At 46.2% G+C, this 13,035-nt stretch overlaps 1 protein-coding gene and 1 pseudogene across 1 annotated transcript; both read right to left on the bottom strand.

Moving 5' to 3' along the window:
* Positions 1–4,153: 4,153 nt before the first annotated feature.
* Positions 4,154–4,876, bottom strand: LOC147435129 (uncharacterized). The gene has a single exon (XM_086488895.1). It carries the CDS (start codon positions 4,874–4,876, stop codon positions 4,154–4,156), a length of 723 nt encoding a protein of 240 aa, XP_086345021.1.
* Positions 4,877–11,601: 6,725 nt separating this feature from the next.
* Positions 11,602–12,234, bottom strand: LOC147435128 (uncharacterized; annotated as a pseudogene).
* Positions 12,235–13,035: the final 801 nt, after the last annotated feature.

The following is a 13,035-nucleotide window of genomic DNA, read 5'->3' as shown; positions in this document are numbered from 1 at the left end:
TTCCCTTATATACACCCCCGGGTTGAGAGAGCTTGACGTCCACGTCAAGCCGGGGTTTTGAGAGGTGCCGATACAAAAGTTGATGCCGAGGTTTTGGGGCGGATATTTACAAGGGGGGGAGTGAAGTGTTGCCAAAAATGTCTAGCTACCTAGGGTGATGCTAGTTACAAGTGGGGGGGAGGACTACTCTATGTTGTTGTCATGTAGTGTGTTGTCCTCCTCTTCAGTGGGCATGTTGTAGAAGCGCAGCACAAGGGGTCTTCCGAGGAGAAGCATGATTTCTTCAGGTACCCAAGTGCATTCCGTCATGGGGCGATTGCGCCATTTGACATAGAAGAGTTGTCCCCGACGCCCAAAACGTGACTTTAGGATGGCCTCCGGCTCATGTGGCGGGCCATCCTTTACATATTCGGGGAGGCTTCTACCATAGGTGTTATCCGGCACAAACCTTTTGAGTAGACTTACATGGAAGGCGTTGTGGATGTTGATGTGTGATGGGAGATCCAGCTTATAGGTGATGTCGTTGTAGGACCTGAGCACTTTGTATGGCCCATAGTAGCGGTGGTTGAACTTCGGGGAGAGGCCTTGAGGGAGGGTGATATTCTGGGAGCTGACGAGGACTAAGTCACCTTCTTGGAAGAGTTCGGCAGGCCTTCGCTTTTGGTTGGCGTATTTGGCGATGCGTACCTTGCTTTGCTCGAGACTCTTCTTTGCCCTTTGCATGCGGGTTTGCCATTGTTGAAGAAACTCTTCACATTCCAGATCCTGGGCATGCACATCGCCGGTTGCCAGTGCAAGAGGTGTGATGACTTCTTTACCTGTGGAGAGCTCGAAGGGGGTGTAGCTAGTGCTGCTATGGATGGAGTTGTTGTAGTGGAATTCCAGGACGTCCATGTATTCGGACCAGTCCTTCTGATCTGCCTTGACGTAGCTGCGGATGTAGTCTTCAATGCCTTGGTTGACTCTTTCAGTTTGACCATCGGTTTCTAGGTGATAGGCGGAGGAGAAGCGTAGTTGGGTGCCTAGTAGCTTGAAGAGCTCGCGCCAGAGGTCGCTGAGGAAGCGGGTATCGTGATCAAAAACTATGGCTAGGGGGAGGCCGTGGTATTTGAAGACTTTGGCGAAGAAGTGTTTGGCAACTTGGTAGGCGGTGACGAGACGCTTTGCAGGTATGAAGTGGGCTTGCTTGGTGAAGTAGTCGACGATCACCATGATGGTAGTGTGGCCGTGGGAGGGGGGGAGGTCGACGATGAAGTCCATACTTACCATGTCCCAAGGCCGGGAGGGTGTTGGCATGGGGTGGAGGAGGCCGGCAGGCTTGACTCTTTGAGCTTTGACCAGTTGACAGGTTGGGCAGGTGCGCACGTAGTCGATTACGTCGTCCTTCATTTTGGGCCACATGTAATGTTGGTGGAGTTTGTCATAAGATCTTTTCTGGCCACCATGTCCAACTAGCTTGCAGTCATGCGCTTCCCACATGAGATCTTTCTTGAGCTCTGGGTCATTGGGGATGTAGATTTTTCCATGCGCGTAGAAGAGGTTATCTGTGACTTCTAATAGACCCAGGGCAGCTTTACCAGAGATGTGGTCGTTGAGCATGCGGAGGACAACGGGATCAGCTTTTTGGGCGTCGAGGATGCGTTGGCGTAGAGTGCTGGTTGCTGTGGAGATGGCTGTGAGGGTGGGCATTCGAATGAGGGCATCGGGCATGACATTTGTGGTACCCGGTTTGTGGATGATCTCGATGTCGTATTCTGTCAGTGTATCCTGCCACCGGGCTTGCTTGGGGGTTATTTTGGGCTGTGTTTGGAAGTACTTGAGGGATATGTTATCTGTGTATACCTTGGTGTGTTTGTCTTGGACATAGTGTCGCCACTTTCGGAGGCAGTGAACGACAGCGAGCATTTCCTTCTCATGGGTGGTCCATCTTGTCTCAACATCTGTGAACTTGTGGGACTCGTAGGCGATGGGTTGATTCTCTTGCATGAGGACTCCACCAATGGCACCATCGGAGGCGTCGATGTGAACTTCAAAGGGTTTGGTGAAGTCGGGTAGTCGGAGGACGGGTGTACTACACATGGCTATCTTCAGGTTCTCGAAAGCTTCTTCTTCTCTAGAGGTCCACTGAAAAGGTTTGTGGCCTTTGGTTATCTCGGTAAGTGGGGTGGCAATCTTGCTAAAGTCGCGGATGAAGCGGCGTGTGTACTAACAGAAACCCACAAACTCGCGGACTTCTTTGATGGATGTCGGGGGAGCCCACTTGATGACTGCGTCGACTTTCTTAGGGTCCACCATTATACCTTCGGACGTGACGATGAAACCGAGGAACTCGATTTTCTAGACAGCAAACTCACATTTCTCCAGCTTGGCATACAGCTGGTGTTCCCGAAGGCGTTGGAGTACTGCGGCTACATGCTTCTGGTGCTCCTCTAAGGTTTTGTTGTAAATGAGCAGATCATCGATGTAAGTGATGAGGTAGTCGTCAATCATGTCGCGGAAACTGTCATGGATTATGCGGCAAAAAGTGCCAGGACCGCCGGTGAGGCCGAACCCCAGGACCATCCATTCCCAGGAGCCGTAGCGTGTGCGGAAGGCGGTCTTCGCAATGTCTTTAGAAGCAATGCGGACTTGGTGATAACCTGAGCGGAGATCGATGCGAGTGAAGTACTTGGCACCCTGTAATCTGTCCATGAGGTCTTCCATGAGGGGAACTGGGTATTTGTTCTTGATAGTAATTTTGTTGAGGGCCCGATAATCCACGCAGAGTCGCATCGAGCCGTCTTTCTTCTTGACAAACAAGACTGGGGCCCCAAAAGGAGAGCTGTTGGGCCGGATGAAACCTTGATCCTCTAATTCTTGTAGTTGCTTCTTGAGCTGCTTTAGCTCGGTGTCATTCATGCGGTAGGGTGCCTTGGCCGGGGGTGTACTCCCTGGGATGAGGTCAATTTCGTGTTGAATTTGACGGGGAGGGGGTAGGCCGGGGGGAAGTTCTGGGGGCATGACATCTTTGTACTTCTGGAGGATGGGGGTAAGTGAGGGATCCCCGACTTTGGCCTGCTCGAGGGTAATGGAATTGAGCCTTGCTGTGGGCTGCTCCTTTGCTTGCATGATGCAGAGGTGAACCTGAGCTCCTTTCTTGAGAGCCCGCTCTGCTTGCTTTGCACTCATGAGATTGAGTTTGGGGGACGAGTGCTCTGGGACTTTCTGTTTGCCTTTCATCGCTGCTAATTGGGCAGGGTCTTGGCGGTTGATGGGGGGGGGGGGGGGGGTTGGTTTGAAGATGTGCCTGACGTGTGAATGCCTGCTTCGTTGTGAGTCTGGCGCCTTGTACTGTCACTGCTTTGCCTTGATTATTCAGCAGTAATTGATCCACCTTCATGCCTAGGAGTGCAATGAGATACTTATCGTTGAAGCAGAGACCAATAATTGCCTCAAAGTCGTCCATTGGTACCACTATGAAGTCAAGTCGGCATGTGAATTCACCCATCTCAATCGTGACTTGACGCGCTGCCTTGACATTGCTATCTTTTCCTTGGGCAAACTTGACAGTGGTTTCATTTACGGTGGTGAGACGTAGGCCCAGGCGTGCGGCGCATTGTGGTGATAGAAAATTGTGTGTGGCGCCTGAGTCTACCATGATCCATTGCGGCTGGGCTCCAATTGTTGCCTGGACATATAAGTTCTGAATGTCCGTGATAGCCGCTCCCATGCATTGAGGGTGAAGAGAGACTGCTCCAATACGGGGTTGTTGGTCCGCCATAGGGCTAGCCATTTCTTCAATTCTTATTTGGGGAGGGGAGGGTGGGTCTTCTATTTGGAGGGTGTTGACCCTGCTAGATGAGGAGGCTGCTTGATTTCGCTTGCGTACACAAGCATAGTAGGGGCCATGAGCAATCCTGCAGTCACTGCACCAGATGCGATCGGGGCGCGGGTTGTTATTATTGCCATTGTAAGTGTTGGGGACAAAACTGTTGGACGTGGTGCTGTAAGAGTTGCTCGCAGAAGAGCTTCACGGTGGTGTGCGGGGTTCATTGCTTCTGTTATTTGGTATAAATCCGCGGCCTCGCCCGGCGGGTGGGTTAGGCCAATTGTTGGGGGCAAAATTGTTGGGGCGAAAGTTATTTGTAGTGACACCTGGGGTTGAGTTTGTATCTCATAGCTTTTCGGCCATATTGGCGGCCACTTCCCATGTGTTGGGATTCTGCTTTTCTACTTCCCGACGGGCCCAGGGCTTAAGGCCGTACAGGAAGCCATGTAGTCGGTCTGCTGCGTACATCAGCGGGAGTTGGAGCATTAGCCGCCTATACTTGACAATGTAATCGGATATGTGGCCGTCTTGGTGTAGATCGCACCACAAATCTCTGACTTTGTTGCCTTCATTTTCTGGGACAAAATAGCTGAGCATGTCTCTTTGTAAGTCTTCCCAGTCCTCCCAGTGCTTTGATGGTTGTTCAGTGAGAAACCATACATAGGCGTCGTCGGCCAGGAAGGTTTTGGCCACTTGCGCCCATCTGTGTCTGCCTATGTTGTTCCACTGCATGTAGTCTTCTACCTCTCTGAACCACTTGTTGAGTTCCAGTGAGGTGCGATGGCCTTTGTACTTCTCTGGGGGAATGGGTTTGAATTTGCCCAGTCTGTTTTCATCTTCTAGTGTTCTCTCAGGGCTGTAGTAGCGCCCTTCACTTCGGTCATCCTGGTAGTATTCGTCTTTGTCGACTGTCTCTAGTCTTCCGGGCCGCGGACGTCTTTGTGTGTTTCGCCGCGTGTTGACATTACTGGTGCCCGGGCGGTCTTCGTGTCGTTGGCCTAGCTGTGTTTGCAGCAGGTCGCTCAGATTAGCAGACATCACATTGATTTGGTGTTCCACGGAGGCCATGATGCGTGCCTCCAGTCTCTTTTCAATTGAGTCTCGGTGGTCTTGTCGCGACTTCTTTTATTTGTTCTTCTTGGGGGCTCTATGCAGATCAGGTTCAATCCTGTATCCTTCTTCATCTTCTTGATTTCCCGCCATTGTGGTGCTCTTGTGGCCGGAACTGAGGAAAACTCAAAAATATCGAAAACTAGAAAACTGCGAGAAAACGGCTTGAAAAACGTCGAAAAACTATGAAACAGCGCAAAACGGGGTCCAAACGATGAAAACCGCGAAAAACGGCTCAAAAACGATGAAAACCGGTCCCAAACGGTGTAAGACGGGGCAAAACGAGGTAAAACGTTGAAAAACGATGTGGAACGTGGAGAAACGCGTCCAAACGGGGTAAAACGGCAAGGAACGCGGGTCAAACGAGGCAAAACGACGAAAAACGGTGGGGAACGTGGAGAAAATGCAAGGGACGGGGCAAAACGGGCCAAGAACGCGGAGAACGCGGTGAAAACAGGGTAAAACGCGGGTCCAACGAGGCGAAACGGTGAAAAACTGTGGGGAACGTGGAGAAAACGCAAGGGACGGGGCAAAACGGGCCGAGAATGCGGAGAAACGTGGAAAAACGAGGCAGACGGGCCGAAAACGTGGTGACAACCATGGGCCACGGGCCGACGTCGGGTCGGCGGGGACTCGAGCCGAAGCTCTGATACCAAGTGTGACGCCCTCGTTCGGGACGTCGCTGAAACGGGACCGCGCCGGCTCACCTGCGTTGCAAACGGGACCTGCAGGCAAGCAAACGCGCACACAAGAAACGCAACTTGAAACTGAACGCAAGAGGGACACGAGATTGAGGGACGCGAACGAATGATCAATATTGCAAGAAAGTGCCGAATACAAGGGACATGAAGAATCACAGGAAAACGGGGCTCGCAAGTTGGGGGAAGTGGCACATACTTCCCTTATAGGAATCCTTGCATGGGTTGTGAAGGGGGAGAGCCTAGAGGGTTTCCTTGAGGGTGCGGATGCATAGAAAGTCCTACAAGTACATGGTTGTATGTAACTTAAGAGGTGTGTGAACCCTTCTCTGTAGTGAGCACAACAGAGATGCCCGAGGTCGCGGAGATGCAAGAGCAACAATGTTTGGGAAAAATGTGTCTCAACTTATAAATTTCAATTTCATTTCAAAAATGCCGATTGAGGGCAAGGGGAAAAGAAGAAATTCTGGCCCAAAATAGAGTAAAACCCCCAAAAACAACATAAAATTTTTAAATTTACTCTTGGCAAATTCAAGGCAAGGAATTTTTTACGTTTGGAAAAATGATTTTTCCCGAACACCGAAGAGCAAGTAGGTGACATGACGTCAACTTCAACAGTGGTAGCTAGGGATAGGAGTGCTTCTATATGCTTTTTTTACTTGGGAGTCAAAAAATTTAAATGATATGGCAATGGGGATTGCCATCGAGATTGCACCAAATTGCATTCTCTAGTAATGTGTTTGGAGACTGGAGCTCTTTCTAAGGAGGAACATCACTTATGAACTATGTGTTGCTCCTCAAGGTCACCCAATTGAAAGAGAGCTTTTAAATGCTTTTTTACTTAGAAGTTGGGTTTAGATTTTGAGCTTCTCGTTTCCCTTGATGCAACTTCGTTTGTAGTCGTCGTTCGCGGCTGTGCATTTTCTTGAGGCATAGGACCGATGATTGGAATCTTTGGATGGGCACAATTGGAATCTTTGGATGGGCATGTGAAGGGGGAGAGGGTTTCCTTGAGGGGGAGGAGGAGGGGAACGGAAGCTTCTTGGCAACAAGTGCGGATGCATAGAAATCCATGCAAGCACATGGTGGTTGTGTGTAGCTTGAGACGTGTGCAAAACCTTCTCTACCATGAGCACACTGAAGATGCCTAAGGTCACAAAGATACCAGGGCCAATCGAGGTGGTGCACAGAATTTGGCAACAAGAAATTAGAATTACCCGGAACCAAGGGATTGTAGCTATGTTGAGCGTATACATACCTCAAGACCAAGCAACACACAAATTTAATGAGGGGTGGTGAGGGGATCCCCGGCTCACAAGTCCACACACAATTATATGTGCAATCGCAGTCGTTGTCCTCACATTAAAACTAAACCTGACCACAAATTGAACTACCTAAATCCGGGCAGTGCATGTCGATCTAGAATAAAACATCATAAACACGGACATGGATACAACATGTGCACGCGGGTGAGTTGGTTAGCTCATGTGATCCAAAACCTGGGCCGCGAGATGGTGGGTTCAAAACCGTTCAGCGGAGGCCAATTTTTTGTGCTGCTCGGATTCGCTTTTGCCTCGATTTTTGCGCTGCCCGAGTTTAGCCGACCTCGAGATCCCGCCTCTGACTTCCAAGCCGTCGCTCCTTCACCTCCCCTCATTAAATGTTGTGTGTTACTTAGTCCCATGGGTATACATAGCTCACGTCGTAGCAGTCTACATCTGGGTTGTAGCTAGCTCTCTCTCTCTCTCTCTCTCTTCCTTTTGCGACCTGACTCGAGGGCTGCAATCTTTTTTTATGAGCCCCATGTGGCCAAAAAATGGTGGCTCACCATTGTTTTGTATAGGGTAAAGGGGCGAGTAGTGAGACAACTAAGAAAAAAATCATGATTGGGGGGGGGGGGGGGGGGGGGGGGGGGGTTGCATGACTAGCCAGATCTGAAATCTGAAGATTGTGTTAGATTCCTCATGAAAAGGGGAATTAGTTAATACCAAGATTGATATTTTTTAGATTTTATCTCAATGTTGTATTAGGGAAAATTCAAATTTGGAGGATTTTCAGAGATTAGAGTCACTCAAAGGTGAGTACTAGTCTACTTCTCAACAAATCACGGCAGGAAACATAAGCAAAATTCCAAGCATATTCCAAATGTTTGTCCCTGTTTTGGGGATGGGTATCACTACTCCACTATTGGCCCCTTTACCCTATAGTAGGTAGAAGAGATTGTCTTCAAAAATGGCATGACACATGTCACGTGTATAATGTATTATATTTTTAGGTGTTATTCGAGCCTTGAGTAGCACATCGAGCCCATATGGGATATAAAGTAGGGCATACATAACAATGGCACTTCATTTAATAGGCCATACCAAATTGCAGTGGAGATATCCTTGAGCAGACTTGATTTGACTGCGATCACAACTTTACAATAAAAATTTTGTCTTTTGTCAGCTCGTGGGGTATCTTTTATCAACTCTTGAATGATCCTATGCAATGCAAGAAGGACATAGAGATTTGTATGCAATGCAAGAAGAAGGGGTCCACCATTGAAAACACTTCGATCTAGTGAACTTAGTGTTCGAGATGGTGCATCTTAGTTTCTTTTGGATTGCAAAGCTCTGATTGCAGGTAGCTAGGTTTCTCTATAACATATTTTCCATTGGAAACAAGTCGTCGTTTTGCGACTCCCATCAAATCTCTAGATTCAGTAGTACAGTGTGTGTGTGTGTGTGTGTGTGTGTGTGTACAACTTATATGACTATATGTGGTTGTAATGGTCATGGTGGTCACGTCCAATGACGTAAGTTTGGTACATTTAGGACGATGCCCTGGTCTAAACAAACTAAGAAAAAAATTTAGACATCTAAAACAATCAGACAGGTGTCTTGTCCATCAGACAAGGACTACAAGTCTGCTACTTACAATGATCGCTCCATTTAACGCATTTTATTCCTCATTTTACCACACGACCCAAAGGAGTAACTCTACCTTGTATGTTTCTTGTAGCCATGGAGAACACTGCCATGAGATAGCTATAAAAATACTTTTTTTCTCAATTGAGGTATGATGGTGTATTATGTTCCAAGTTCTGCTTCCTAAGGACCTCTTTCTAACGTGGAATGTGTGTGAAGTTTAAATAGACATATGGTTTGCGTGTATCTATAATATGCATGAGCATGAGATATGTGCTTGCAATGGCTTATGAATCCATTAAAATTTTGATTCTGTGGCGATCACTGATTGGTGGAATTTGGCTAGCAGATTTCTTTTATCATCCTCTAGTCAAGACTACGACCTCAACAAATGAGACCAGAGAAAACTTCCATTTGTACAAAATTTGTTAAAGATAACCCAAACAAGAAAGGTGCAATAATCAATTGATCCCAAAGAATCTCTAGGTTGCATCAACTAAGCAGATACAAGTGGAGATTTTGTAGGATGTTTTATTGATCTTTCTCAACTCTTTGTACTTGCTAAAAACAACACCAACCAAAGCTCACTTTCGAACAACTTCATAAGAAACTAAAGACAACATAAGTTAAAAGTGACCTGCTCTTCATCATGTCCAAACGACACAATAAATAACCGTGAGAACATCATAAAGAGCCATTTATAAGAGGAAACAAGACTGTAAAATGCCACCTATCCCACCAATCATAAATGAAACGAATGACACCCATTAGATAAGTACACGTAGAATAATCTACATGACTTTCCTTTAAAAACTATTGGTGAGGCCTTTAAAATCAAGAAAAGCCATCTCTCAGCAGCTTGAATTACCAGACGTTTGTAAGTGCAAATCAAACACACACACACACACAGATTGATCGAAACAGAGAGAGTCTATGCTATCACTATTCTTTGTCTATTTCTTCTATTTGGTGATACAGAAGGCCATACCACCACCTTGTTTCGACCATATCACTTTGGGTAGTTGGGTACTAGGTGCCCCATCTAATTCAAATGAATGCTTCACACATAAGGGAAAAAACACAATCAGTCAACTTCTGTAGAAACAAAGTACAAAGTATCGCATTTCTCTTCTCGCTTGCTTATTTTTCTTAGTCAAATTTATCATAATGCATAACAAACCAACTTTCTAGAGTACTGTTGTAAAAATTGAGATTACTTTAGTTTTGCTAATTAATATTGCAAAATTTCACATGAACATTACTCGAAAAACCAGAAGAGGAATTCTTGGCATGCAAATCTACATGCTTTGAGACATAAAGTTGCCAACAAATGTGTTCATCAAGGATAATGACAAAGTCGAAAACTCATTCTTATTGATAGATAGATAGAAATTTGTTTCACATGATTCCAACTAGTCCTTTACGATAGCAGATATTATTACTACAAAAAATGATGTTATTAATGTTAGGAAGAAAACTAAACAATGATCAGATGGGGAAAAACAACCCTAGAGTTTGGTGAAAGCTAAGAAAATTACCCTCAAAATTTGGTAAAAGCTAGACTTAAACTTTTAACTACTATGAGAAGCAAGAAAATCTATCGCGTATCAAGAGCCTCATAGGCAACATTGGGATCGTATCAAACCAATGCACCCTCGTGGGTGGATTTGTATAGGTGCCCATCCACTCTGCTATAAAAGAAAATTCCTTGGAGATCAACCCAAAAGGTCGTCATGTCCTTATCAATCTTCCACCGTGCAATCTTCCACCGTGCTGGCTTATTCATATCCCTATCAACTGCCCCAAGATAAGTAGTTATAAGCTCCTCCATAAGCGGCCTCAATGGAAGCATAGGCCCAAGATTGTCTAGATGCTCAAGAATGTCCACCAAGATATCTCTCATCAGTTGTTTGTAATTGCTTGATAGAATCAAGAAGGAAGGCCTCCTCGATGGGGTTTGGGTCATTTATCCACCTCCCACCTCTCTCAAACTTCGTGAGCCACTCAAACAAGTGAATTTTCTCATTACAAAGATCTTTGAAAATAAATAACACCCAAGCATCATCCTAAGGTCAAATACATGTGTTGGTTGCATGCAAGCGACGACTTTCAATTATGCAAGAAGCATCAAGTTAGGGATAGCAACATTATCAAAATTAACTTTGAAGGCATTCGACCTGACAATTGTGTAATGTAGATAAGAGGGGGCTGGAGGGGGAATCTCCACCCCTAGCTTTTGTGAAAAAAACACTTGAATTGGAACATCAAGTTTATACATTACTTGGTTTTTGAGCACCCACCACATATTTGTGTAAGTAATGTCTAACAACTTCCTCCTTGGCCAAAGGAGCTGCAAAAGATCTGGCTTTTTGCTTGCTAAATGGCTCACAAGGCCATCCAAATTCGGACACATGAATGTATCATGTTGACCACCGCCAACTCCCGATTGAGAGCAAGAGGACTGTAGAGGGTGGGGTTGACTGCCTCGAGTGCTAGCAAGAATCTTTTTAAGGAGGGAATCTCAAAGACAAGATCCTTCAACTCCCTAAGCTCCTTGTTAACTCTGCTGATTTTGGATCCATTCCCCTTGTGTATTTTGGCTGCAGCTTCTTTGGGGATCCTTCTTCAAGCACGAACTTTGGAGGCAAGCAAGGTCTTTTGGCTGGGATCTTTACCTCGCTTTTCAAGAAGTCATCGAGCTACTCTTGATGAAAGGGGCCCAACTTTAGTGCTCCTAAACTCCAAAGCTCGACTATCCTATGGAGTGTACGTTCTTGGAAGTTCTTCCAAAGCTATGATGCATGGTGCTTAAGGACAAGTGGAAAATAAAATCTATATGAGTAGGAGAAGCAACAGATTCCATGAGTGCTTGGCAAAGAAAACACAGGGTGTGAGATCAAGAAAATGAGGCTAGGATGTTTTTGAGAGAGAGAGAGAGAGAGAGAGAGAGAGAGAGAGAGAATTATCATCCACAGAGGTTAGATATGATCCATGGGACCGTACAAAACATAACAATGTTTCCTTCTAAGTGAAGGGGCTTTGGTTGGATACATATCAGTTAAGGACTGAGGGTCCACTAGGAGGGTAAAAGAAAAGAAAAGCCTCTAGGGGGAGTCACTGAGGGAGGATCCCCTTTAGGAGTTTGAAACTCCTGGATGATGGCTTTACCACCTTTGTAGACGGCCCATTTACCTTGCTTGCACGCTTTGTGCCCTTTCTTGAGTTCATGTTTTTTAATCTTGAGCTAATTTGTGGTGAGTTCCTCACCGATCCATACATTTGTTCCTTTGAGGACATGTGATTGGCGTAGCAGCTTAATCCATCCCTCCTTATCCTTGAAAGTGAGAACACAATGCTCGGGTGGAACATGCCTATGTGTATCATTGATCCAAGAGATGGTTTGTGGCTTGACGTTAACTGGTTGAATAATGTTGTTGAGATTAATAAGTGCTTCTTTGAGGGTATCCTTGGTGGTGCACCATGGTGAGGGTAGCCCACCGATATGGACCTTGAGGACGTTCTCTTCTTGTAGTCGTTGTTCACAAAGCTCCATTGTCACACAAGTCTACACCTTGGCAATGGTCACCGAGTGAGCTTGGGATACCTTCGCTTCGACTTGCTTGACTTTGTTGTTGGTGAGATCGACCATGGAATCAAAGCGTGCATCTAACTCACTAAAGCGAGTTTTGAGGTCACGGTTTTCTTCCATGACTCGATCGAGAGCCGTTTGAAGTTGAGTGATGTGGTTGAGTTTGCTGGGGGCTGCTAGCACTGTGGCAAAAGACGGCCGTGCTCTCAGAGACGTCCTTGGGGAATTTTTCATCCTTAAACTCAAATAGAATCTGCACTAATGTGTTGTGAGACTCAGTTCTGAGTAGACTCTGCTTCAAGTATCTCCATACTCTGCTCACTTTGCTCTGCTCTAAGTGTGCCACTAGAATATGCTCAAAGTGCCCGCTTTGACAACACCTTGAACCTCCTCTGATCGAGAGTACTTGAGTAATGCTTGTGGTTGTGAACTCTTGACGAGCTGACGAGAACCTTGACAAATGTTGTCAAGCTTGACTAACGCTGACAAGCTGAGAACCTGATGGTCCTGAGTCTTGTGCAGTCAAAACTTGAGCCAATGAACGTTTAGGCTGAACTAGTGAACCTTTGTAGAAGCTACAAGGTCTCCTTGATCTTGCTGGGACTAACTTGGGTGTTAACGCCTACCCCACATGGTCGCCCCTCACCCTGAGGGAGGCATACAAGGCATAGGAAGGGAAGAAGCTAGGGTATACAAAAGAAGCTAGAGAGAGAGAGAGAGGTGCAAGATCAAGAAAACACAACTCTTATTTTGGGTGCATATTGCTTTTCATCTGCACATGAACATGCATCAATAGAAGTTGTTGAGACTTGGGCCTTGTCACACACGTCCCAACAGACGAGTGTGAGTTGATTAGTGGGCCGGAATTTTTTCATTGCTCACACATTTATGATCAATAAATTCACAAAGGGTGGTATCCAT

The sequence above is a fragment of the Adiantum capillus-veneris genome, chromosome 18 (genome assembly GCF_014529385.1).
Source record: "Adiantum capillus-veneris isolate H3 chromosome 18, ASM1452938v2, whole genome shotgun sequence".
NCBI classification, from domain to species: domain Eukaryota; kingdom Viridiplantae; phylum Streptophyta; class Polypodiopsida; order Polypodiales; family Pteridaceae; genus Adiantum; species Adiantum capillus-veneris.
The sequence above is the reverse complement of the archived record's forward strand: the minus strand, read 5'-3'. Positions and strand labels throughout refer to the sequence as shown.